We start from the raw sequence: 27,763 nt of genomic DNA, 5'->3' as shown, positions 1-27,763 counted from the left end.
AAGAACAAAACCTGTCAGGATGGCAGGGAGATGGACGTTTGATTGCTTTAACCCTTTGCTTGCTTATGTGTTACTTGATGCGATTTTAAAGAAGGAGCTGGATCTTGCAAAATATTCTCCATGGGTGTTACAGGTTTACGCTGCTCTTTCAACACCAGTGTCTTACAGCTGGGATTTACTCACTGCTCAGCTATGGCAGGAAATGCTGAATTTGCTTTTTTAACAAGCGCTCCGGTTTTTTACTGCTCCCCCCAAGTCCCCAGGCAGATCCTTTGTGCTGTTCTTGATGTTCTCGTACTTCAGAGAAGTACAATTTTGCGAAGCAAATAACAGCATTTGACTCCTCCTTCCCAGCGCTGCTTGTGGGTGTTGCTTTTTCACGGCGGCTGAGGCTTGAGTTAATGTTTAGCAAAGCTCAGCTCCAGTCCAGGCTTGGAAATAACTCCTTGCTGTTTTCTGGTTCCTCCGAGGGCTGGCTGGTGGCCGTGAGCTGTGTCCTTCAGCCTGTGTCCCAGGCGTGGGCGGCTCAGCCTCGGGCGCCGCTGCCTTGAAGGCACAGGTGGATTTACTGGGACTTCTGCTGGGTCCGCCCGGGCGGGTGGGTGCAGGGAGGGAGGAGAGGATGCCCATGGCCATCCCGTCAGCAGCTCGTGGGTGACGGGGAGCGACTCCGCGTTATCGGCCACCAGGCTCGGCGGCTGCTCCTCGACTCGGCAGCGGAGGGACACGGATGGACTGACCGCCACTCTGCTCCCCAGCTGGACATGGACAAGCGTGGCACACGTGGTGCTGGGGCCACCCGAAGTGGGATGCCCGGGCCCCGGCTGGCCAGCTGTGCCCGGCTCGGCAGCCTCGGCAGGTACGGAGCACGGTTGTGGGGTACGGCTGTACGGGGCTATCGCCGCCCTTCCTCCCGTGGGCACGGCGTGGAGGTAGGGCAATACCTGGGGCAGGGTAGGAGGGAACAGGGTAGATTTCTAGAGGTGGGCAGACTGTAACATGCTCTTTAAATCTATGCTTTGACTGCCTTGATTATGAAATGAAACCTATTAAAAAATCCCTTTTTAAAATTTTTTTATTATTACTCTCTAACTGGGATCAGTGCAGCAAGCTGTAGAAGTGGGACCTGGGGGCTGTGTGCATGCCTGGCGGTGCTAAAATGCAGAGTGTGTGTTTCCTTGGGATTCAGTGATACCGCTGCCCTGGCAGCCTGTGGGGTTTGAGGGCTGGTCAGTGGTTTGTAGAACCGTACGAAGGTAAGAACTGCATGTTTATAAATATGGCATGAAGCACACATACTAAAGGATGTAACTGAAAATGGAACTACTTTGCTTGATAAACACTGTGCTGTTCGTGTGCTTAAATGGCATTAAATGACTTAAGACTTCATCTAACATGTATTTGCATCAGCTTAGGAGTTGCACCAAGTTTCAGAACGTCTCCCTGCTGCAATAATTGAAACCTGTTGGTTTTGTGTGAATATACTCACAGTGATTTTATTTCTAACCATAGCTTGTATTTTCATGTTTCTGTCTGACTTCTCATTTTTCCTAGTCTGTTTTAACCTTGTGTGTAGAAGCAAGAAAGGAAATCTTTAAAAGATCCCAGGCAAAATTTGAAATGTAAAAAAAAGAAAAAAAATTAATAATAAACTTAGGGGGAATGATGCAGGAATAATATGGTAAAACTACTTTAAAATTACCCATGTGTAAGAGAACTAGACTAACTCCTCCAGTATTGCGGGGTTTCTTTGATAAAAATCAAAATCTTCAGTAACAACTTAAGATATTTGCCAGACAAGTTAGTTGAGCTCTGGTGTCTGTACTGATGCCAGAACACCTTTGTGGTCAGGTCTGAAGAGGTGCTACAGCAGGAACCCCAAATTTGCTAACTAACTTTGACCAAAACATTTAACTCCTAACAAGTGGCACTTCTCATCTGTTCATTGGGGACTTGCCAGGAGGCGAAACACATCCCCTATGTAAATGTGTAACTAACCCCTCTGCTCGTATAGAACATGCCTGTGCAATAAGGCGATGATATGCCAACCATCCTGGTCTTCTAATTGACTGTAATGACTGTTTATTTTTGCAGCAGTAACAACAACGTGCTCGTTGGGTTCCCATTAAGACACCTACCGGTTTACTCGGTGATGGTGATGTCGTGCTCCAAAACACCGCTGAGAAAAAGCCATTGCTGAGCCAACTCTTCCTCCCTTCTGCTCCTCTTCTTGGTGTTGTGAAGGTTGTGGTACCCGAGGTGGCTTGCGGCTGGGGCTGGTGGCCCTGGGCTCGCCGGTGGCGCTCCAGTTATTAGTTCAAGAATTCATTATAAGTCTCAACCAAGGGAAGGCTTTTCATGGCAGGGCGATAGTCGAGCGCTTTGTCTTATGTGTAGTAACTCTTACCTGAGAAATCCAAGCAAGTAGCTTATGACTGTCCTTCCCGTCTTTCTGCATCCCTAAACCTCTCATCCATGAAGCATGGATGATTCCAGCACATCTCTCAGCCCCTCCTTGCTTTGTGCTGGTCAGCAGGTTACTCTTGTGACCTCTTCAAAGCCTCTTACCTGTTCCCAGACATCTGAGCAACAAAATATAATTCTCTGCTGTAATGTGAGTACAGCTGCTAGAATAGGCTACAAGAAGAGATGACAATGAGTTCTATCATCCTGATTTACTCCAAGTTCAACATTAAAGAACTTGTAGGACAAATACTTAGTATGTATGAATCTGTGCTTTTGTAAAAAGCCTTTTCATTAATGAACGATGACACAAAAAATAAATTCACAGCCTTTTTGTAGAAGATTCAAACACACCTGCAGTCATTCCTCTGAAAGCCATGTGGTCCCTCACCCCCTTTGCCCCGAAGCTGGGCAGCTAAGGCGTGTAGAGGCTGAGCATCTTACCTTAAGTCACAACAGTGATGGAAATAAAATAATGTCTTGTCTGACGTAACAGTAGCGTGTTTTGAGGACGTGTTTAGTAACCGGCAGGTATTGACTCATTCTGGCCTCCCTAAAATCCCTGGTAGCGTGTGCGACGGGGCTGTGACAGCCGAGTCGCTCAAGGGCAGCGAGTCCGTGCCGGCCGCTTCGTGGGAATCCCTTGCACAGCCTGAGCCTCGCGGCAGCCGAGGGGACCCCGGGGTGGCTTCTGTACTGAGGAGGGAGAGTGGGTAAGAACAAGGATGTGGGAGCTCCCGTCTGCAGCCCCACGCTAACTCGTCTGTGGGTTTTGTAGCCCCATGCAAACTGGTCCATGGGTTTTGGCATCCTGGTGTCATGCTGGTAGGTTGAACTCGAATGGCAGACTGAATCTTTGTGGCTGCTGGACGGACAAAGATGCTGCTTGTGCGTTTAGATGAACATGGATTCAGTGGAGTGTGGGAAGATGGAAACAGGGATGAGATGCCACCTTTTAATTAACGACTCCTTTATAATCGTTTGGTGGATCAGGCTCATCAATTCACAATTGTGTTGAAGATCACAGTACTCCTACGGCTTTGTTTTGGCCGGGTACCCCTTTCTGGGGCCGGATTTCCGTGTCAATGAAAGCCCTTTCCTGTTTGGCTTATGGTGCTAACACAGGGAAAGTGAACAACGGGCTCTGCAGTGACCTTACAGTGAAATGAAAAAACACATCCAGAGAGCAAGGCTTACGTCTTCTGAGGCCAAAACAAACTCTGGCGTGATGGGACAGACACCCAGCTAATAGACTGAGCTAAACACGGCTTTGAATATTTTTGATCTGGCTGTATCTGCATGGGCTTATCAATCCAGTGTTTGTTCTGCTCTGAGTTTGTCTGAGACACCTCCAGGCAGGTCTGTAATTACAGGCAAATTTCGCTATCCCTTAGCTTGCTTGTTTAGACCCTCACTAGACAGAGTGGAGACAAGTCTACTCCTGATGAAGGCCTGAAAGGGAGATGTTGAGATGGAGTTTCTTTGCCCTTAAATACTTCGATAGAAACACTAATTGTCAGGTGAGTTATAACCTGTGCTTTATTTAAAACTCCCAGTTCTGTGGTGGATATAACCCCTGGAGTTCAGGTCCATCACAGAAAGTGGTGGAGGTGCCAAGGTAGAGCACACAAGCATCGGGATTCACGTCTTTCACTCCACATAGCACTGGAGTGAAACAAAACATTGCTGTTTTGTCTTTCTGGTGTCATTGGGGCTGCCAGGACAAGAGTTGGAGTGCCTTGTTGTTGCTGGGGTGAGGGAAAGCTGGATCTGGTACGAAATACTCCACGCATGCAAAGCTGTCTGCCACGTCCTCTTTATCACTTGCAGAACAGGCTTCTTCAAAACAGCCTGCAATGACGCTGCTCCCCGGGCTGCTTGCATAATGGAAGGTCTTGATGAACCGATTGCTGTGTTGCTGAAAACAAGCTGTAATCTTATTAGCAAATTGTACTAGTGACATCTGAGCTATTCTTGCTGGTGCTATAGAGCCAGACCTTCAAGTGTGCCATCCCATGGGTGCGAAGTCCTTGATAAAATGCCGTAATGTGAACATAAGTGGTGGCTGGCAGCAGCACTGTAGAAAATAGCCAGGGCCAGAGGCACTGTGACTTCTTGCAGGGGATGCTCTCGGTGAAGCTACCAGGTATATGAGCAAATCCCCTATGGTTAGAGATATGCAAAGACATGTGTCAGCAGTAGCAGCCCGCTTCTAAGATTGCTTTAATGCTGCTTTGGTTTAGTTCAACCAGAGAAAGTGAAGTCTGGTAAGAGTATGTTGGGTAAGTTGCTGTTCGTCGCTGCCACAGTAATTTGATAATTAGTCTGTCTTTACTTTTATTGTCTGGTCCAAGAAATTTGAACCAGCCATGTGCTTTTCATTTTCTCCTCAGAGGAGACTTCAGTGTTGGTCTTTAGCTGCTTCTTGTGGGGAGGAGGAAGGAATCGGTAGTGTGTGGTGTTTGCACTTTGTGTACAAAGTTTGGAGGATTGTAGGAGTAACAAAGCCAAGCTTTCAAGAATTGCAATAAACCTTGCTTTTGACATAGACCTTTGGTAGAAAAGTTGTGGAGCTTGTGTCCACAAGGCATCTCCTGGATGAATTTGCTATCTGTGGTGGGAGTGGAGTTTTGTGTAATTCTGTGTGTCTGAATAAAATAATTGATTATAAAATTTAATCTAAAATTCTGATAATAAGTAGATTTACTTCTTTCATACAAGGATTTGTTCTTATATTAACATTGATATCTTTGAAAGACTGAGGTTTAAACTTCCAATAGTTTTAGTAAGCAAAATTATATATATTTTATAGAGATATAGCTATAGATACGTGACTTAACTGCTTCAGGATTTTGTCCAGCTTGTCAAATACTCTTATCTGTTGTTTCTGGATGCCTTTACCTTACTGCACGATTTTAAACAAGAAAACCTATCATGTTATGAACTATGGTGGGCTGATCTTGAGATGATTCTTTCTCTCCAGAATTACCTATGCAGTTCTTCACTTGGGTTTGAGCTGCTTGCTCAGGGCAGGAACTTGGAAGCAAAGTGAAGAAACGCTTTTTCCTGCACGGGCTTTTTTGTTTGTTGCTTTTAATCTTGTGCTTTTGTACCCATCGATTGGTTTTGACCTTGAAGTAAACTGAAAGCTGGTAAGATATGCGTGTGTTGTGACGTTGACATATTCTTATTCTCTGATTTAGTGTCTTTCACTGCCAAAATACTGGAACCATTTGATAGAATAATTTCTCTCTTTTTTTTTTTTTTTTTTCCCTTTCAAAAGAACTTGTGTTTCATGCCAGTGGCCTGAATCACTATGATGCTGTGACTTGGTGTTCTGTTCGTAACTTGCTCTTGGGGTTAATTCAAGCTCCCTCCGTCTCTTACTTTGTTTCATATGTGCCTTTGTGCTTGCTCCAGATATTTGGAAATGTCTTTAAAAACTAGGTGGTCGTGTGTGAAAGGACTGCCTTGTAGAGCTTAATTCTTCTGTGCTTGTTGCCATTTTCTCATCCTAGTTTTTCTGGAAACAGTATTAAAGGAATTCTGCTTTCTTGGCTTACACTTGCCACCTCCTGTTCTGTTTGAAATGCTTGAGAAGAAACCTCTTTATTTATTCATCTGCTAGAGAGGTGTTTCAATGAGGGAAAGATGTTGAGCAAGCAGTGAAGTAGTCTAGGCAGCTACAGATCCTTTGAGAAGCTCTCTGATGGGAATGATTCACGCCTGGAATGAACAAATGCATAGCAACAGTGTTTATTTTATTTTGATATTCAAAAGGGTCAAGAGTTGCATGAGTGTTTGCAATATATTTGCTGTGTGTTGGCATATCTAGGAACAGATCAAAAACTATTCTGAGACTTCATAGTCTAGCCCGGGACCGGTGCACCATCAACACTCAGCACTATACAGGCACGCAAATCTGGCTCAGGGCTACCAGTGCTCTATGCGGAGAGGATTTGTAGAAGAAATGATAAGAAAATGAACCATGTGAGATCTGTACTAGTCCGATTTCTCATATGTCTGCTGTTAATGTCGTTAAGTCAGTGTTAGACTGAAGGAGTTGGAGGAGTCAGGTGAATGAATCTTTAGCCTCATTAAAACTGACTCTGCTCTTAAACAACAGGAGAAGGTGGCATGAGGATGGTCAGTCTTTCCACAGAGTCATTCCTTTATGGTTGTCCGTAACTAGATCTGTCTGCCAGTTTGCTTTTTGTTGGGTCAATTTTTAAAACTTTGTAAACTCAAGCTTTTTGTTACTTTGACAGTGCAACTGAGTGAACTTGATTATTCCACCTCCTCCTTGCCCAGTTGCAGCCCAGTGATTAACATTTTAAGCCAGCAATCTACAGTTTCAATCTAAACTGTTGCTATGTTTATACGTCATGGATTGCCCTCTGACTTAGGAATGCAATGAGGAAGAACAATCTCTTAGATGCACTGAATCTAAAATTAACCTTCCACCTGGGTGGTTGGATTTGTAAAGCACCGTGCTGTGTGTGTTCAAGAAAACAAATATTTAGACCAGAAAATAAAACACTTTCTGAATTTAAAGGCTTTGCTTTGGTGCTGTCCTGTGAGACAGGACCAACACCACTAGTTTAGGACTTGTAGAACTGGGCTTTGGATCCTGCTGCTGCTGTGTAGAGCTGTGTGACATTAGCATCCTGCACCTTGGTGAAACAGGGTTTAGTGCATCAGTCCATGAGGTTCTTGAGGAAAAAAGAAATGTTAGGATGGCTTTTGGGCTGTTTGATGCACAGGTAGTTCAAAAATGGTTCTCTTAGAGTAGGCATGTAGTGTGACTGGTGGTGGAGTATTTTGGTGCAAACACTACAAGAGCATCTGTATTTCTAGCCGTTGAAGGAAGCAAACTAACTGTGGGTGGTACAGAAGCACAAGTCAGAGTGGGACAGGGGTACAGCAGTTCACTGTCTGGCAAAACTACATCCTTGCACCAGTACTATGTTGTCTTGATAAGGACTGAAGGTGCTGGTAGATCAAAAATAGCTGCTGGCAAGGCTATAGTCTGAAATCTGGACTGTAGGGATGTTGTGACCCTTCTTAAATGTACACCAGGAATCAGCCCTAATGCTTTAGGTAAGTATTACTTAAGGTCATAGCATCTCCTGGACTAAAACTTGCATTCAGGGTCTGGTACTGGGTAAGTCATGCCAAACATCCAAGTCAATGGTCACTCTTCTGGAAGAGCTGAAGATTGTATTTATGTTGGCTTAAAATTTTGTGGTTTTTTCCAAGCAGGCCTGTGGCAGGTGCGGAGAAGGGGCTGTCACAGCTACGTGTGACACACAGGCTCGCTGCAGAGCACATGTGCTGGGTGCAAGCTGCTGCTTAGGTCAAGGATTGGCTCTTCTGAGTCTGCAGACCTGGGTAGAAGTTCTGTTTTGGTGTGAATCCATGGAGGTTTCTGGAATGTTAGATGAGCTGGCTCTAAACCAAGCTGAACATGAAGAAAAGGTACTTTTTAGAGCTTTTTCGATCTGTATTACCTAGATCTCACAGTAATATAGGTGAGTAACTTAGGGGGGAAGAAGAGTAGTTATATGCCTGCTCAGTGCCTTTAGTAGAACGATTAGCAGAGCTACTTAAGATAGTTCCTTAGCCTGTCTAGTGTTATGTGTGCAGATGGGAGACTGCTCCCTAGTGCAGATTCGACTGCCGCAATGTTTCTGCCACTGATATGGCCAAAACCAAGTCGCTCAAGATGATCTAAAATCCCCCTTCTAGTTTCATGTTGCAAGCGATGGTTTCTATTGACTGGTGTGTGATAGAGTTCTGGTGAGATATCATGGCAAGGTATTAAAGAGGCTTTTTGATGCTAGCAAGGTGGCTTTGTTTAAATCTAATCTTGTTACGAGAAGGCTGTCAGCAAGTGTGGGGAAATGGAGAGGAGTACTAAAGATGAAGAGCTGATGTGAGGGATGTGACATAAATTTTGAACTCCTAATACATAAAAATTTAAGTAAAAAGTTGAAAGTGAAAATAGCGATTTGGGATGGTAACTGTAGTAGAACTGAGAGAGATGGGCATGCACCAGGAAGGTAAAAAAGAAAAAAAATAAGTCAGTTTAAAAGTTGGGGATGGGTACTAAACAAGTGGATCACTTCTGCCCTTGTCAGAGGTGGGCTGGGTGGCATGATAGCTCTTTTGAGTCTTTCACTTTTGTGTTCCTGTAAAACAAACAAACAAAAACCTTCCTATTCTTGTTCTCAATGCCACTGCTGGCTCCAGATGTTCCTGGAACCATGGTTATTGCTTTAGTTGTGACCTTTAGAAGAGAAGAGCTGCCTGTATGCAAGTTAGAAAAAGGTTTGAGCATAATATGCATGCACAGGTGTAAATGTAAGTGCAGAATATGCTACAACATAGGCCTCTCGGTTGGTAGATCTTCAAACTTAGTCTTTTATGACTTGAAATACTACTTATAACAGAAGCAAGTTAATGCCAGAACTGCCAGTAATGGCTTTCCGGAATGAAAGGAACTAAAACTTTCCAGATATTTTGCCATCTATAACTTTCGAAGTCCTTCCTGAATTGGGAGGCTACATTGCATTTGGTGGTTGTTTTGTTGTCATGGTTTTCAGGGCGCAAGACTTGATCTGTTTTTTTTTTTTTTTTATTGTGAGACTAGGAAGCAATTCCAATCTGTGTTTGGTGGTGGTGACTGTTCACAGATGCTTTTCGAACCATCCAGAGTTAGCGTCGTGTGCAGTCTCTTTAATTTTGTATTCGGAAGTTGAACTGTTGAGGTGTTTTCACAAGTAAGTTCCACTTATCCCTTTTATTTTAAGTCTTTGAAAAGATATACAGCAGGGTTTAAATGGATTTGCAATCCTTTGAAGTGAGTTAAAATTTGGTTTAGGAGATGCATTATTTTATGAACCGATGAGAACCTCACAACTTTCTGCAGAGAGGTTGAAAGCTGAACGAGGCCAGTCTGGGACTTCAGACGCCCATGAATTAATCAACAGGGTGGTAGGAAAATTCTGTATGTTTGGATTTCTCAGGACGCTTGTGCTGTTTCACAGGCAAAAAGTCTGGTTTGGGCAGGAAAAGAGGGCCTCAAACATCTGAGTTGTTTATTGTATGAGCTGAAGTGCAGGAGACGGAGCTGTGCTGGTTTTGCATACAGAGGACAAGCCTACTGGGTTCAGTCTGCTGTGGCTGGGAGTTGTTGGACTTGCAGTGTGTGCCAGATAACCAGAGCACATGTGTACCAAGCTTGAAATGCCTTGGTTGTCTGTGCAAGTTTGCAGGGGAGTCTTGGAGGCAAGCATGGGAGTGGTAGGTGTTGTCTCGGAGGTCACTGGAAGGACAGCAGTGGGAAACCCGTGTCGATACTGCGTCCTCTTGCATGTTTGGACAGCAGTTTTTCCCCTACTCTGGGGATTTGATCCCAACCTTGTCTGTTATTGCTAAACACTAGCCAAAGGAAGTCTATCACTTACCTCTGTTTGGCTTTTATTGCAGTCATTAATCAATGAAGACCGATGTATTGTGCATGCTGTGTCTGAATACATGTAGCTTAATCTCTCTCTCCTTATCTCTTCCTCTCTCAGTACCAGAAATTGCCCTGGCAAAATGAGCCAGCTTCCTCCGAAGAGTCCTTTGGCATCCCCGGTGTCAGAGGGCAGGAATTCCAGGGTAGAGTCTTCGGACAACTTGTCAATGGACAGTTTTTGGCTGGAAGTAGAGAACATTAAACAGAGCGCTGAAGCCGAGCAAGAGGAATGCAGCCTTGCAGATGTCAAAACACAAGAGGGTAGGTTGCCAAAAATGTTGGGAGTGAGGGGGAGAAGAGGAACATCTTGGAGAGGAAGTTTGCTTATGCACCTGAATGATTTTAGAAGCATGTCAGAATATGGTTAGAACATCACCAGCCAAATCGCAGATGCATACACACACATAGATATTTATTTCATTGGGTGGTGGATAATGCCCTGTGGAAGGGAAGTGCTGGCCTGGCCTGGTTTCATCTTCTGAAGCAAAGCTGACTCCAAAGGTCTGTCAGGAGTATGTTCAAGGTTCCAGATTTTTTGAAGCAGCCCCCATTAAGCATGGGGGTTCTCACTCCCCGCGCAGGTGGCCGTATGGTAAACACACTGTGATAGGTGACGGTATTCAGGAATGCTTGTTTGTGTACGTGGTTCTGAGACTTCATCATAGTGACTCTTATGAGAGCTGCTTTTGTGAAAGGCAGACTTTTCCCCTCCGATTCACTTGTTCAAGAAACCCTAATAAACATCTAGAATGACTTGAATCCACTCACACAAAGTTTTCCTTGTATACCTCCTTTTTTTTCCCCCCTCTTTCTTTCTTGTGAAGACTACTTCATGTGCATGGGGTGTTTCTAATGGGCTTTCTGTAGCGCTGATGTTATCCAGTGTTTTGGAGTAACTGGAACCTGGACCAGTTGCCTTTTGGCATGGGAGGTACCACATACTGCGGTGCTGGAGCGATGATAAACTGCGCTAAGTGCCCAGTGATCCCACAGATCAGGATTATGCATTTCCTGGGTTCTTTCTGCAAGAATGTAATTGAGTTGGTTGTACATCCTCTCGAATGGTCAGGTTTGCAGCTCATGCAACCCACAGCTGTTGTGCTGGGCTGACATAGAGGGATCCATGTATGTAACGGGGAAACATTTGAGTGAAAGTCCCAGTGTGCTGCCGAGCTTGGGAAGGGTATAGAGCTGTCCTGGGTGCGAAGAGGAGAGCTCACCTCTGGAGAACAGAGTGGGGAGGTCATCATCTGTGTCTACCATAGTAGGCAGGACACAGTAAACATTCAGGTCTGCTGTTAGTGTCCCTGCATAAAGGATGTAAGTTAGTGTTTTTGAACTGGAAGAGGTGCAAAAGTGACTCAGAAAATGAGTGTGCTGGGAGGGAGACTGTGGAAAAAAGGCCGTGCCATGAGATGAAAGGCTGTCTGGGCCATCCGAAAGACTGATATGCTGGAGTCAATTCGATTACTGTGTGTGAGCAGGGACACAAGCAAAAGTGTTTTTAATTCTGTATATTAATCTAGCAGGCAAGAGCTGACTGCTTACTTGGCCACTGAAACCAGACCGACTTGAAAGGATGCTCCGAGTAGCAAAGCCTTCCCGTGCCTTCTCCAAAGGACCGTAGTCAAATAAGCATTGTGCTGGAAGCGTTAGTGGTGAGATAAAACTTGGGATGGTGTGGGTGCAGGGTTTGGCTGGTGCCTCCTGGCTTTCCTGTCTCTGCAGTTTACGGTCGGAGCACCACAGGGTGACAGTGCAGCACAGAGGCTTCTGGGCTCCTCGGAGCCAGAGGCACCGTCGCTCTTTGAATAAAGCCCAAGAAGCTCTGCTTGGGCAGCGGCTGAGAGCTCCGTCTGGAGATGGCGTGGCTCAACCTGACAGATAGCTGATGGTAATCGCAGCGCAGGGACAGCGTGGAGGCTACCTGAGATAAGACTTGCAAAAACGCTGACCCAGTTGGAGAGCACTGGTCCCCTGTGCAAGGGGTGGTGTCATGGGGAGCTGCTCGTGACTTGGTGTGCGCAGGAGGCCAGCGGGTAACTTCGCAGAAGAACTGGGTCAACTGAAAGGTGCTGATGACACTTGTGGTCTCTGCTGAAAGTAGCTTTTTCCTGAAATACCCACAGCGTTGTCCTTTCCTCGCCGTCTGCTGTTTATCCAGCGCACTCCAAGGTCGGGTGGTGGGGCAGACTGATAACGTTTGCACTGTGTGGTAGTGCCGCTGAAATACCTGCTGGCATCCTCATAGCACGTAAGCGTGTCTGAGAAGTGTCTGCAGAGTGATCCTTCTCCACCTTCAAAAACTCTATAGGAAGTTGTGCTTAATGTTTGGCCTGCAATTGTAGGGTGCTTAGCTGTCCTTTAACTTTTTGGAAACTAAATGCTTTATTGTGAATGCTATTTTTGGCTAGCTCATGTTTTGAGTAAGTTTTTGGAACTGGTGTTCTTTAGTTTTGCAAAACTATTCTCAATTCTTTTGCCCTGAAATGCTGCTTGTCTGGAACTCACAAAGCAAACCTGAGCAGCTCTCCAGCTTGAAACCTGCAACTCAGTTTCTGCGAACATCTCAGTTCTGACCGGCTTCTCTCCGATTTCCCCCTCTCCCTCTAAATAACTTATTTTACCGGTTTCCTTTTGTGTTACTGGCAAAAATAACGAGGCCAAAAATATTAAATAGAGGAATTAAAATGTGGTGCTTTGGCATCAGATGGGGCAGTCGGCTCGCACGGATGTCCCATCCCTGTTTAGTATCGTGTATTAGATTAGTTTCCTGTTATGACTGGAGTTGTGTATTTTCAAAACCTGCAAGCAACACACTCAACTTCCTTTAGTTCCCAAAGACAAAGCAAACCAGAAGTCTTTTGCGTGCTGTGCGGCTGTGAAAGGAGGGGTGTAGGACACATAGCTGTACGGTGAGGAGTCGCGGACGGGACCAGGAGTGCATGAGCAGCTGTAACCAGGCGAGCGGTGCCGGGGGGATGCTCTTACCTGTTGGTAGAACCAGGCATGGGAAAAGACCAAAACAAAACCATGTAGGAACCGGTTGGCTAGAAGATTCGTTAAGGGAAACGCTTTGCTTCAGGTCCAGCTCTGTTTATTGTAGTGTGATGCTGAAAAAAAGTTCCGTTTCATGACAGCACCTCAGAACACAAAATGCGTACTCTGAAGGCTGAAAAGAGTTTTAGTGGAGTCACAATGTGGTTTTGCACGTTGCGTGAGCACAGAAGTTCCCCCAGAAAAATTAAATTATTTAATCGCTCAAGAAAAACTGCATGGCTTTTGTATTATTGATGCAGCAATAATAAAACCGCCTGAGCCGCTGTGGTAATTGAGGAGATACCAGTTTGCATCGAAAGGGAAGACTGGGAATGGAATGTTCTGTTTCAGTCAGTTCAGTTGTGACTTTCCTTTTTCCCAGTATAACCTTGGGCAGAGCTATGCTGGAGCTGCCTGCAGTGAGTGAATGCGGTATGTAGAATTAAAAGATAAAGGCTTCATGGTGTTCACTGTATTAAAGTTGAAACCACCTGCCAGATAATTTCTTTTATCCTTGGATTTCAAGTAGCTGCCTTGCTCAGGGCACTTTCTCACTTGCACAAAGGGCTTATCCCAAGAGGAAAAAATTGTCTTCTGTGTTTGAAGTGCAACTTTATATATATTGAAGAATGAAGTGGAATTGAGGTTGTTTGAGTAATGCTGCTGTACTGTCTTCAGACTTCTCACACTGTGTTCTGGAACTGGAATGATCTTTAATTTTAGTGATGTTTTGAATAGGCACAGACGTAAAGTGAATGCAGAGAGTAAGGATAACGTTTTTGCTCGTGTTGAATGACTGTATGGACACCAGTCCACTTAAAAAGGTAAAGACTAGGGGTGGTGCATACAAATAGTTCTGCAAGTGTATTAATATACATTTGAATCTACCAGATCAGTGTCTGGATATTAAAAAAAAAAAAGAAGTTGTTGATACATAGGCCTGCATATAGATAGATAAAAATTAAAAGAAATAGCCAAATAATTGGGAAGAGCACAAAAGCCAAATGTGCAGTGTTGTATGTTGTGGCTTCTCACAGACCTTTTGTCCATTCTTAAAGCTGTTGGAGTACCAGGGGTGCTCTGGGGAGGCGCTGCCGTTCGTCCCGAGCTTGCTGTGCAGCATTGCCTATTGTCAGAGCTCCCCTTTGCCCAGGCAGTGCCTGTAAAGGCAGATTTTAGCAAGTGCCTCTGACTGTCCTCCCATGAGCTGTGAAAGCCCCCACTGGGTCCAGTTCCTATCGCAATCCTTGTGCCGAACGCCACACAGTCACACTTGTGCCCCCACTTCTGCCCACCTTCTGATGGAGCCTGAGTTCCTGGCAATACGCATACCTCCGTAGTTTTTTCTTCTCCTTTTTCTCACCTAGGGTGGGGAGAAAGGAGTATTTGAGCAGTTATAGCTGCCTAAAGTGCTGTGTCTCCTCCAAATACCCAGCTGAGTATCTGTGAATAGGACTAAGATCTTGGAGAACAGCCGTGGCTTCCGATCAGAGACGTAGCACCCTTCCAGGGATGTCCCATTGCCACCCAGAAACGAGATGGCTCAGGCTTCTGATTTTCTGCCTCTGAAGTGTTTCAAGCACTCAAAGTGCTGATATCCTTTCTCTTCTCACTCTTCTTTCTCATCCCTTGCCCCACAGAGGGAGAAGCTGAAGCCGAGTGGCTCCAGGACGCAGGTCTGTCCGACCTCCTCGGGGACCGTGCCTCGGACAACGACAACATCGTGCTGCTCTCCACCCTGACCAAGACCCAGGCTGCCGCCGTGCAGCGGCGCTTGGATACCTACTCCCGGTCTCGGAGGAGGAAGAACAAGCATCCTGTGCGTGATGTCCGAGACATTTTTGGAGTGGTCAACTCCGAGGTATGTTGATTTAGTGGGATCTCCAGAAAGACTTTGTTGCGTTGTGATAGCTGCCTTGGCTTTCTGGCTCTAGGGCTGCTTTCATTTCTGAATGGATGACTTCATCTTTTGAGCTGAGATGAAGCTGAGAATGTAGAAATTCTGCACCCAGGTTGCAGTGTTGAGAAGTTGCTACAAAACCTGCAGATCCATAGTCTGCTTAGAGACTGCTGGAAAACTTCTGTACAGTGCCTGCAGCACTGCAGCCGCGTGGAGCACTGGTATGGTTTGGAGCCCTCTTGTGTTTTCCTTATTCCAGTGACATGTTAAATCATTATTAACCAAAAAAAGAGAGAAATTCTTAAGTTCAGTTCTGATAAACTGGTCTTGTACAGCTGGTAATTGTAGAGAAAGAACAGCCACTGCCTTTTTTTTTGCTAGAGAATACATGACCATTAACTCTTTAGCTGCTTTCTTGCTGTGCTGCTCCTTTTTGGTTATGGCCACAAGGTAGAGTATTCTTATTTTTCCTAGGGGCTGCTGGAAGATATCCCAATCAGGGCTCCTTGTGACTTTCTTTACTCGGCCAAGTGTCTAGTCAGAAGGTATTGAACTTAATCAAGATCTACCTTTTTCAGTAGCATGGGACAGTTCTTGCTGTCTACCAGAACTGGATACTCCTTTTCCTCAGCCTAAGTTCTTTGAAACATCTTTTACTATAATGAGATGTATTATACCCAAATAATCCCTTGAATGCCTTATGGGAATGACACCACCAGTCTGCAACACCACTGGAAACTGCTCTGGTTGTGTTCTTTCTAACTGCCCAGTGTCGAGGTGCAGATTACTTCCCTGCTGTGCATTGCCCTGAGACAAAGTCATGGTTGATTCGTTTTTGTGTAGAGCATTGTTTGCGTTTCTGCACAAATGGGTGGCAAAAACATGACATTTCTAGAAGCAATAATGCTCCAAGCTTGTCTTAAGTGCCTCAACTGAAATTCAGCAAGTTTTTAAACTTACAGATTAAATAGAAACCTGTTTTAGTAAAATAATTTTACTTTCTATTGTATAGGAATGGAGATTTTTGAGTTCTTAATCTTATGTGTCCACGCGCTAGGTTGCTAATATTTGTATTTGGTTATTTGTATTTGATAAGCAACTGAGATAAAATCTGATGTTTTAAAGTGACGTTCTGGTACAATGAAGGCATTTACAAAGATGTTAAAGCTGCCTGGTTAAATTGCCTTGATCGGAAGTAAAACATTTTCGTCATTTATTTGGGCAAGATCACTAGACTGTTTTCCAGTAACTGCTGGAATTATTCGTATTTCCTTTGGCTTAATTATTTTAAAGCTTTGAAGTTGCCTCTCTGATTTACTGTTTTAGTGGAGGGCCCTGAAACAAAAAAATGTTGGTGTTTTTTCCCCCTCTCTTTTTCATAAAAGTAAGAAAATGTATTTTAAATTAATCAGTTTGACTGTTTGTTCCTTCTTTGCTGAGTGGCCATGAGCTTAACCTCTGTATTCCTTGTTTGTCTCTTACAGTGTACACAAGGGCTGTTTTTTTCCCTTTTTATTTCATGGGAAGTGACTGACACAGCTTAGGCAAATTGAGAGTGATTTCTATGTAAATCGAGAAACGTCTGAGATGTTAGGATATGATACTGGATGTAGGCACTTGGCAGAAGAAGTCCTTTACCTTTGAGTAATTCCTGGAGCAATCCCAGAGGGAAGCAGGCTTTTTGCTTAATTTTCCATACTAGTTTGCTGTGTCGTCCCAGTCCAAGCACAATTTTGGGGCCCTGAAGGATGTATTCAGGAAACATATGCCAAAACAGGCCTGGTGTTGCTATAACACTTGTTCAAAGCATGTAGCAAAACGTGATAAATCCTTTATTGCACAAAAGGATATTTGAAATCTTCACTGTGTAAGCAAGGAAACAGAAGTGCAGAAAAAAGTAAAGTTTTTTTTCCCACAGTCTTAGAAACTCCTGATTTGGAGCCCAGATCCGGTCTCTGTGCCTTCACTGCTCAATCAGGCTTTGGATGCTTCCAGCTACTGGCTGCTCTCTCGGTACGCTGGGAGCAGAGCGTTTCAACAGGCTCTCCTGATGGAAAAAAAAACATGTTCAACGTATTGAGCTTAAAGCTAATTCAGTTCAGCTGTGACTTGAGTGGAAGCAGCTCAGGCAGTGATGTGTCAGGGTAATTTGGGTTTTTCTTTCCATCAGTGTTTCAAGATGGATTTGCAGTTTGCCTCCTGTCCACCTCTGGCATGAGCTACTTGGGTATCAAAGCTGCTGGTGTTTCTATCAGAGCCTTCCTACGTACTCTGCCTATGTTGCTGCTCATTATGGCCTGTTTATGCAGCAGGTGGATCTGAAAGGGCTCTGATGTTATTCATTGCATGATGTGATGCCAAATGAGTTGGTTCTGCTTTCATGGCAAGCTCATCAGCTGAGCACCTACTCTAAAGATACAGTACGTCTTCTGTGCAAATGAACTGTTTTGTCCATGCAATGATTTTGCAAAGGTTCCTTTTAGTTTCCAGTCCTTGGTTCACAACTCCATGTTGTAAGCAGGTTCTTGGAAGTTGCTAACTTTTGTTATAGAATAAGCTTTCCTAGAGTCTGACTAGTTCTAGCAAAAGTAAGGTTTTTATTAACAGAATTGCCTGTCAAATGCCTCCTTATGCTTTTAAAGATTCAGTTATCTTTCTAGACATGAAGAGGGAGGTTACTGTAAACCCGTGAAGGGAAGCTTTCAGGTGCTGATATCTGCTTAGTGTGTTCTTTCTCATGAAAGATCTTGTGATCACGGGCAATGGGTAGATCCCGTGCAGCTTGGTTGGTCCACTGTTTGTTAGCCCCTCAATGCATGAACTAAAAGGGGGGAAACCGACTGCCGATTGTGTAAGAGGAAGAATTGACTTAATGATGTGCAAATTTATCATAAATACTGTCTGTGAAATAGTCATCTATTTTCTGCCTGCCTACCAAATCCTCAAATTATGATTCTTAATTTCAGAGTAGTCTTGTAGCCCTGAGCTTGAGCAGCATTTTCTTAGACTAGCAGACGATGCCAGGTGTGTTTCCTTGTGGTTTTTTTTTCCTGCAAAGATCGGGTTTTTTTACAATAACTTCTGTTTCATGTAAGTAAACATGTTCTGGTTTATCTTTCAGGAGACAGCAGCAGAGAAAGAAGAGTCCAGCCCAGATCAGTTGTGGCACAATCTACGGACTTCAAATGTACAGAAATGTAAGAAGGAAGTTTTTAAATGTAGGATTGGAAGGGAAGTAGGATCTGAAGTAGGGCTGGAACTGGAAGGGAAATTATACTAATCTGGGCTCTGAAACATTGCTCTTGTTTGTGTGTGTGGTTTTGTTTTTTTTTTAAATACGTGGTTATCCATAGTTGTAGATTTAGTAAATTTTTCCAGGCTCTAGTGTTGTTAGGAATTGCTGTTCAAACTAATAACTGTAGGTCTTCAAGAAAGCAATTAGAAGATGCAAATAAAATCGCCCTGGCAAAGATCATATGGTGAAATCCTATAAATGCCGTACACAATGGTGTAAAGAGAAGTTAGCTGTAGGTATGGCCTTTAATTTAAGGCTATGCTCATGTCTAACCAGAGATCTGCTGATCGTAGCTGTAGTGTTGTAACTTTATGCCAGTCTTACCCTATGGATGAGTCTCAGGATTGTGCTATGACAACGCTCTTTTCAAATATTAATACAGTTTTTAATTAAAAAGTGGTGGTCCCCAAATCTGTCTCAAACTGCTCTTTCAGCACACTTGTTTTCTAAGCTTTACCCTCTTGGCTTTCTGAAATTCAAGACACTTTCTCCACTGTAGCAGAAACCCAGGATTACTCCTGCACAGTTCGAAACCCTGGAAAAGAGGAGATGTTCAACATGGATGTTGCCTACTCAGAGCAAGCGGCTGTCCTGCTCAAGGGATCATTCCTGTCTGAATCTAGAAGATTGAAGGATGGAAATGCCCTAACTGTAAGCACTGAAGGAATTTTTCCTGTTAGAATTCATTAGCTCCCCTCTAGTGTAGAGGGGTACGAGACATTTGATTCAACTGTACGATCAGCTCTTGGAAGTGTCCTTTATGCATAGTGTTGGAACAGGTCTATATTAGATAGGTGTTTTTGGACAGGTAATGCAGTTACACTTGTAGTGTTGAGCAAGGAAAACTGTTGTGTAGTGAAGGGTCAAGAGAAGTAGCACTTGTTTGTGAAACTAGCTATTTTGATTTGAATCTGGCTCATTTCCACTGAAAAGAGGAGAATAACTGGATTTTCTTACTTGTAATGCTAACAGTTTTCTCCCTCTCAAATGTACTGGTCTGCTTCCAAAGTTCAAGTAGATTAGGGTGGGTATCAGGGTGTCTTTCATTTAGGTACATTGAGATCTCCAATACAGTTAAAGAGCAATGCTGAAAAGGGAAAATATTTATTCAGCTGTGGGTTGAGTAGAAGTAGGAGTAGTTTGGGGCATTTCTCTGGTGTTGAAAACAAGAATGAATAGATGCCTGGTTATGGTAAGGAATGATAAAAATGCAGCAAAACTTGATACCAGTGGGATTAGTAATGATACTTGCACTGAACCTTGTGTGTGTGTTTTACCTTAGAAATTTAAGATCCCCAAGGGCAGGCTAGGAGTGACCAGGATTGGAGATCTATCCGCTCAGGACATGAAGAAGATCCCCACGCTGGCCCTTATTGAACTAACAGCTCTCTGTGATGTTCTGGGCTTTGAGCTGAAGAGAAACAAGGCAGCAAAACTGAAAACAACAGGTTAGTTGTATTTTGTCTTGTGTTTTGGTGGGTTTTTTGAGGTGCATTTTTTTACGTTGATCTTCTCATAAGTTCATGTTTGAAATGTTAGAACAGAGAGGGTCTTTGATACAAAACCTTGTGACAAGTGTTTTTCCCTTGGTCAGAATTTCTCCTGGAAGTCACTGGATCATAACATTAAGACCTAGCACCACGTTTATCTCTGACTGTCAAACGCACTTGTCCTATTAACTGTTCCTGTCTTTTTCTCATGTACCTACACTTATAAAATATTCCCTCTTAGTCAGTAGTGGTGGACATACCATTGACATCTATATTAGTGGAGATACAGACTTATAACATGTTGTTTCTGTTGTAGAGAAAAGACTCTTTGGAGTTCCACTCAACACTCTGTTGGAAAATGACCAAAAACTGCTCCCCAACACCAAGGTCCCTCTGTTACTCCAGGCAGTAAGTTCTCTTCTGACTTCATTTGCACCTCTGATTCTCAGTGTCAGGAAGCCTGTGGTAAGGGAGGGCTGACTTCTTGTCCTCTGTGCCTAACAACTCTCTTTTTTCCCCCCCTTTTTAATAGCTGCTGTCCTGTTTGGAAAAGAGAGGACTTGAAACAGAGGGCATTTTGAGAGTTTCTGGGTCCCAGACCAGAATCAAGGTATGAGCTCTTTAGTCGTGTTCAACAGTACTGGAGGTGATCAGGGAGCATATTGCTGAAGCAAGCATCCAAATAACCTATATTGTCTCATTTCCCCTCCCAGTACGACTAGAAACATCTATTGCTGGGAAATCTGGGAGTGTCTGCTGTGAGAGTCTCTGTGCTCTTTTAACTTGATGGGTTGCCCTCCTAGTGCTCAGCTACAGAATTTCCTTTGTATTTGCTTATTAAAGTGTGTAATAAATTCCATCTTTTTTTATAGAGTCTGGAACAGAAGCTAGAAAAAGACTTCTATACTGGCCTTTTCCGCTGGGATGAAGTCCACCAGAATGACGTATCTGGGCTACTGAAAAGATTCATACGAGAGCTGCCGGCCCCACTGCTGACAGCAGAGTACCTCCCTGCTTTTGCTGCTGTACAAAGTGAGTCCCTGCTTTGGCTGTTTAGCATCAGTTTGCTGGTTTGTGCTTTTCTTGCGAAGCTTTACTGGTCTTGGGCTCTCCTGTCAGGTGTGCTGGGAGCCTGTGGATTCGATGGGGATACAGAGCATGACATGAGCTATAGCCAAACTCAGTGTGCTGGGTGCTATATGTGCAGTTATGTATCAGCTTGAAAGTCGTAGTCACTGGTGCTCCACTGTCCTGGAGTCTTAAATTATGTTGTGTCGTTTGAGGCTGCAAAGTTGCTACCATGAATTAGTACAACTTGATAAATAATGACATGCAGGCTGAGCTGTGGCACCTGGCCAGGGTGCCTGGTCTTGGCTTGCCTGCAGGTAATGCAATGTTCTGCAAGTGCCTTATTTTGAGGTTTGTGCCTCAGTAGATGGTTTGAATGTGTTAAGGTAAATGTTAAAGTGCACAACTTTTTTTTTTGTACAAGAAATGGGGAATAACAGGGTCTTTTGATGCTCTTCAAGAGCATCAGAGTTGCTAGTAGACTGTGTACTCTGAGACAAATCAGCCAGTCTTCTAAAACATAGGTAGTTCACTTCACAAGGTCTGCAGGAGCTTTACTTCTGTAAAACAGGGTCTCAAATCCTAGATGACAAACACTATGGTAAGTAATTGCCTTGTTCCCTGGGGGATTCCTGTACTCAAAAAGAACAGCGTCAGGAACCTGAATCCTTTGTCCTGTTGTCACTCTTCCTCCATAGATATTCCAGACCTGAAGCAGAGATTGCAAGCTCTAAACCTGCTGATCCTGATTCTGCCAGAGCCGAACAGAAACACTCTAAAGGTAATTACTACCTGTTCTGGATTTAACTGGAAAAACGTAATTTCATTCCACGTTTTTATTGAAGGAACTATCAGCTTTTGTAAATAACGTGCATCGTGCTATATGGTTTTATTTCACTGGCTCGAGAATGGACACCCGTGTTGGGGGGGAGCAGGCGAATCTCCAGGCTGTGCAGTGAACGTAAGCTGTAAGCACAGGCTGCCTTTTGGGTATGAACTTCAGAGCCGTAGGAATCCATGTGGTCTTGGAGCATCCTGTTTAGAAACATGCTCTTCCTCTTCAGTGTCTTAAAGCACTTCACTGTGGAGTGAAAGACGTACAGGTCTTACGTTGACCGTGAGCATGCTAAGATACAGGGAAAGAAATTCAGCCTTTTGATTCATGGTTTGTGGTGTTGTCATCTATGAAAGATCATTTCAATTGAAAAACAAAAACATAAAAAAAGCTACTGAGCTTCTAACTTCCTACCCTTTTCTCATCAGAAGGCATTTCAAATCCTTTCACCTACGACTTTTTTTAAAGAATAAATGGTGATGCATCAGCTTTGCAGGCAGTGTGCTACCTCTGCCTCTCTCTGCTTTGTAAGAACTGTGGTGGTTGTAGCTGCTGCTTTTTTTTAGCTCCTGAGTAGTTCAGTTTCAAGGTGATAAAGGCAAGGCTCACTTAGCACCTTGCAAACTTTATTTAGAGTGCAGGAATACAAAACCAGGCAAAGATGATCTGTCACACATCATGGCTTTGAGAGAGGCGTGAGGCAGAAGATATCATCCAAAGGGTTTATTTTTCTACATCTGGGAATAGCTTTGAGGGGATACTGGAGGAAGGAAGGGATCATCTTTGGGTTCTGTAACTTTTATGACTGGACTTCATAAATTGCCACTGGCCAAGGAGTAAGAGCTCATCTGCTTCCCACACAGACTGTCTCTCCTGATTCATGAATGCTGGACAAACTCCCTCTCTCTGCTTGGTATGGTTCTTTGTTGCTCCCCTAGTATTAGAAATTGATCACTGAACTTCCTAACAGGAGAAACAGGATTTGCTTGTGCATATCAAGAAAAAATGCTAATTAAATGATCTCTCTAGCAATTGCCACAGTATTTGCTTGAGGACTAATGGGTGTCTCAAGTCTCTTCTCCTCTCTTTAGGCTCTGCTTGAATTTCTCAGCAAAGTAATTTCCAGGGAGAACAAAAACAAAATGAACCTCTGGAACGTCTCCACAGTCATGGCCCCAAACCTCTTCATGCACAAGGGGCTGCCAAACAAGATTCCTGAAGGGAAGGAGAAACAGCTGGCAGAGGGGGCAGCTGACGTGGTGCGGATGATGATCCATTACCAGGAGTTGCTCTGGACAGTAAGTTGTGCAGGTGTCTCGTGGTGTGGTGTAGCAGTGTCTTAGTCTGCCTAGAATTGGCATAGGGGAAGGGACAGTCTTGGAAATTTCAGAGGAGTTAAATGTCTGTAGGCAAAACCTCTGGTGAGTTCCAAGACTACCTTTTTTCAAGGTATGGGGGGATATTTTGTCTATTCAAGGAGCTTCATGAAGCGATGTTTAGGTTCTTAAATGGTGTCCTAATCTCTGCTTGATTTAATTCCTATCTTCTTCTTTCTTCCCTTCCCAGGTCTCCTCTTTTCTGGTAGCTCAAGTGAGAAAATTGAACGAGAGCAATAGCAGAAGGTACCAGTTTTGTGACAAGCGAATTAAAAACTTGTTGCGAAAGATTCATGCTGATAAAGACAAAGTGGAAAAGAACCAGGCAGAGGTGAGTTAGGGCTTGGAAAAACTGGGCGTTTTCATAAGTGTCAAATACTTTCTCACTGTGAGCGCTTTCATGAGAAGTTGGAAAACTGCAAGGAGTGATGCTCTTTACAGAGCAAGAGGGAGAAAATTCTGCAGAACCATGAGAAACAGCTTCCCAGACGCATCCAGCCAGGTTGTGACAAACACTGATCCCAACAGCAAGTATCCTAAATAAATTTCAGCCTACAAAACACTTGGTTAAGATGCTGCAGTGTTGCAGGAGAAGGGGGAAGAGCCCAGAAGCAGAAATGCAGATCTCTACCTCATGTGAGATGCAGATATCACATGGCTCTAGATGCCCTGTGTGTTGAGACAGATAATGCCTGTTGTGATAAAGGCAGACTTATTTTCATGAACCTAAAGCAGAAATTTAGGCTATTACAGTAGTGTAAAAATACATTTTTGTATCTCATTTTCTTTTTGCTCCATAATGCTGATCTGTACAGGAGGGTTTGAGGACGAGGTTCTTGCCGCTTAAAAGGAGAGAGTTAACGTCCCTGATAAATGAAATGGCTCTACTCCTTCTTGTGTTGGTGCAGGCTGAGATACTTTTTAAACAGATGTCACTATCATATCTATTAGTGTATTAAAATAGGGAAAAGATCCTTGGAGTCAATCTGTCTTTTTATTGGTTGCCACCATCAGTTGAATAATGGTAGGTCTGTGGCAGCTGAGTTGCATCATGCAGTGCTGGATTTTAAGTGTTGTTCTGAACAAGTCGGGATAGCGAGATGAAGTCCGCTTAAAATTTGGCTTGTTATGGCTGCGTGTCACTGCTGAAGGTGCTCTCGTTTCAGAGAGGGCAACTACTGTTTAGGCAGTCAAACAGATGACCCGATGCTCAGAGCAGTGCTGATGCTGCTTCCTAATGGTCTCGGTGTTCAGCGCTGTTTTTGCAAAAGATTTGGGATTGCAAAATTAACTTGCTGCAGATCAGATTCTGTTAGAACAGCTCAATGTTCTCTACAAAAGTTCTGAGAAGTTACTTCATGAAGGAGTTGAAGAAAACAGTCTTGAGAAAAAAGCATTTGGACTCTGTTGTGTCTCAGCACTTCCTTTTTTTGAAACTTCCTTTCTGAAATCCAATAGTCTGCAATTCAACCGCCTAAACTCCTTTTCCAGTGGTTGAAATTAATTCCAGAGCAGTCTATCAGACTTGGGCAAAACAATTCAGCAAAATTTATTCTGACACATCCTATTTTCATCAAAGCTTGTGTTGCTTCTAGTGCCAGTGCTGTGTTTGGACAGCAGAGAGCACCAGCGCACGCTGGTGGAGAGCCGTACTTTCTCCCCAGCCACACCACCGAAGCACCGATGATTTGTTTATAATGGTTCCCTTGGTGCTTCCATAGGCTTCCAGTCTGTGGTATGTGTGGGATGTGAAACGAACCTCAGTTCTCTAAACAGGTGGCTGGATAGGTTTATGTCTTCACGCTCACTCATCTGTTTTGAAACTCGATGTTTTAGCTGATAACAAAGTCTTTCTTTAAGCACTTTCTTCTCTTTGCCTGCCTTGTTCAGCCTTCCAAGATTGTGAAAGTCCACGCTTCGCTTCTCCTGAAGGATTCACTAGAGGTGCATCTGAACAATGCAACCCGAGTTGCTGATGTCTTGAGGCAGTTTCAAAAGAACCTGTGCCAGAACGGCTGGAATATTGTTAACACTGTCAGCCTCCTCAAGTGGTAAATGGCTTTTCCTCTGCTTTAAAAAAAAAAAAAAAAAAAAAAAGTACTGGATGGTCTAGTTGCTGTCTTCTGTCTTCTGGCAGAGCTGATGTGGTGGCACAGCAAGCTGTTAGGAGACTGTTCTCTGCTCCTCTATTCTGAGTTTTGGAAATAGTGTGTTGGATGGGGCAGGCAAATATTAGTTCAACTGAGGGATTCCATCACTCTGCTCAGGAGGTCAGGTAGTCCCCGCTGGTTTGCTGGACCACATGTGAACATTAGCAGCCTTGCTGGAGGGAAGGGAAAGTGGGATAACATTGACAAACCCTTTCTAGCTCCCCTGGAGAAAAACATCACCTGTGCAAATTACTTGCCTGGAGTAGTATTTCCAACATGTGTATGTTAATATAGGGGCTTCCTAAAGAGCTCTGCAAGTCCCTCCCGTGGTCTAATGGTGAATTGCTGAAATAACTCCAAAAATGAACAAAAGGATTCCCACCCCTCTCTTGTCACCGTGCCTGCAGGCTGTGTTTAGTAGGTAAAGTGTTTGTGCATCTCCTGACCTGTCCCTGGGCAGGAGAGGCTTAGAGAAGGAGGGTGGATGGGAAGTTGGCTGAATATGGCTCAGCTGGGAACTAGTATCTCACTAACAAGCTGCTACAGCTGCTGAAGTCTTCCTGCAGATGAGCTTCTCTTGAACAGGCCGTCAGTTCCAGAGGAACAGTGCCAATGAACTTTGGTATTTATGCCTGTTGTCTTCCTACTGGAAAGTTAATGTTTGCACACAGCATGCTTCTTGCTACCAGTGAGGAATATCTGCCTTTTTTCCAATTCTGGGTGTCCTTTTCAACAGCTGCACTGTTCGGGAGGATCAGCAAGGTCTCTGTACCGTGGCCTGTAGCTTTCTTGATCATTGCTGACCCCTGAACCATAAGCAATTTTTGGGAAGAAACATTACTAAACTACGTAACTTGCCTTTTGCAGAGCTTTCTTAACTTCAGTGTGTTGTTCTTTCTGCAGTAACAACTCAATGGAGTGCACAAACTTGCTCCTGTATGAAGTGGGAGGCAATATTGGTAAGTCTGGGTGGTAACTGAAAATAAGGACTCTGATATCCAGTTTTTTATGTTTAACTTGTGTTAGGGGGAAGTTAAAAGAAGGATGAGATTTGGAGGGGCCTCCAAAAGTTAAAAGATAAATGAACAAGTGTGGGTTAACCTCACCCACAGCAAAGAGCACCTCTCAAAGCTCATGTGTCCTCTCAAAGCTCATGTGTCTTCTAGCCATCACTGCAAAGCCTTTACAGTACAAGTATGTGGGAAGGTTGAAGCCTGGACTCCCAAAATACTTACCAGTAATGGATCTTATTCAGAAGCTGCCTGTCAAGAAAGGTGGAAACTCAAGAATCCAAAAATCTTGAGGTCCGAGACATGCACAACTTTGTCCATCTTAAAAACAATCAAATCTTCCATTCTGGTAAACGTACCATGTTAAACTCCCTCTTCCCTCAGCGATAAAAGTTCATGTTGGGAATTAAGTGTAGAACTCAAAACCATACACTGCATTCATCTAAGTAAAGGGCAGCTTCATCCTATGCCACTGTGGGCTTTTAATTGTGTGCTTCTTATCCGGGCTTTAATTAAGTGAGGTATGCTGCCACATGGCATCTGTGCTAATGATGGCCAGCTCCAGGTGTGAATTCTATCTGCCTTCATCAACTTTCTGACTACAACTTTCCCAGATCTGTGGAAACACTTCTGAATGGTTGTGATATTGAAGTTAATGTGAACAAATACCAGGTTTTAGGGGAAAAAAAAAACAACCAACCTAGCAACTGTAGGACTGAGGATATAAGAAATGCTTTTTTTCTGAACCTCTTTTGGTAGGTGAACATTGCCTGGACCCAGACGCTTACCTCTTAGACTTGTACCACATCAATCCTCATGCTGAGTGGATAATTAAGCAAAACCCATCTTATCCTCGGATGTTCTAAGGAAAGCGTGAGCAAAACAAAGTATTTGATGGAAGCTTTTGGAAGGCATGGAAAAGCTATAGAGATGTTCCTGATATAGTCACAGACTGGACAATGCTTGTGTCTTTGAGGGAAAAGCAGCTTTATTTACTACTTCCATGACAGCTGACTGTGAGAGTACACAAGCCTACGTGCTAACAGGGGCGTTGGTAACAAGCAGCAATTATCATTATGTAGCAGAATTTGCAGGGGGTATGATTATTCTTAAAATAGCCCCCCCAAAAAAAAAACCCTGAGAACAGAGCTACAGTGATTGTGCAGTAAAGATGGAACATAAGAGGAGAAACGTCTTCCTGAAGATGGTAGAAGACATCTGTTTCTTCTGGCTTTGCTCTTTGTTTTGATCACATCCACATTTTGGAGGAGAGACAGTCAAACGCTGCAGCGGTACTGATGACATCCCTTCGGTAAGATCCACTATTGACTGTCACGCACCACCAGAAGCAGTTGTGATCCTGGGTTTCACTAATAAGATGCTGTTATTTTCCTTGAAGAATGAAAAAAATGATTCCAAAAAGGCCAGATAGGATTTGAAGCCAACATCCTGTACTTAATGACTACAGTTAAATACATATATGCAACACAAGAAAATAACTTTTCTTGGGAAAAAGTATCGGATGGACAGCAGCCTTTCAAGTTTATGGTATGGTAGGAGATGTGCCTGTCCCATACAGCTCTGCTGGTGATGCAAAAACAAACATACAGGTTGT

At 43.8% G+C, this 27,763-nt stretch overlaps 1 protein-coding gene across 1 annotated transcript; it reads left to right on the top strand.

Moving 5' to 3' along the window:
• Positions 1 to 749: 749 nt before the first annotated feature.
• Positions 750 to 27,014, top strand: ARHGAP40 (Rho GTPase activating protein 40). Its single transcript, XM_009990684.2, has 15 exons — positions 750 to 859; positions 10,044 to 10,246; positions 14,665 to 14,885; positions 18,046 to 18,121; positions 18,719 to 18,870; positions 19,502 to 19,667; positions 20,026 to 20,117; positions 20,242 to 20,319; positions 20,582 to 20,741; positions 21,476 to 21,558; positions 22,704 to 22,910; positions 23,179 to 23,319; positions 24,879 to 25,039; positions 26,042 to 26,097; positions 26,908 to 27,014. The coding sequence occupies exons 1-15, from the start codon at positions 765 to 767 to the stop codon at positions 27,012 to 27,014; spliced, it is 1,998 nt and encodes a 665-aa protein (XP_009988986.2). The 5' UTR covers positions 750 to 764.
• Positions 27,015 to 27,763: the final 749 nt, after the last annotated feature.

Source organism: Tauraco erythrolophus, chromosome 18, assembly GCF_009769465.1.
Source record: "Tauraco erythrolophus isolate bTauEry1 chromosome 18, bTauEry1.pri, whole genome shotgun sequence".
NCBI classification, from domain to species: Eukaryota; Metazoa; Chordata; class Aves; order Musophagiformes; family Musophagidae; genus Tauraco; species Tauraco erythrolophus.
This window is presented reverse-complemented; position numbering and strand designations above follow the sequence as displayed.

Bases quoted from the DNA above. Each gene is read 5' to 3' on its own strand.
- ARHGAP40 (XM_009990684.2), top strand. From the start codon at position 765: ATGGACAAGCGTGGCACACGTGGTGCTGGGGCCACCCGAAGTGGGATG. The intron at 14,886-18,045 runs GTATGTTGATTT...TTTATCTTTCAG, and splicing joins TTGGAGTGGTCAACTCCGAG to GAGACAGCAGCAGAGAAAGA. The intron at 20,742-21,475 runs GTGAGTCCCTGC...CTTCCTCCATAG, and splicing joins TGCTTTTGCTGCTGTACAAA to ATATTCCAGACCTGAAGCAG.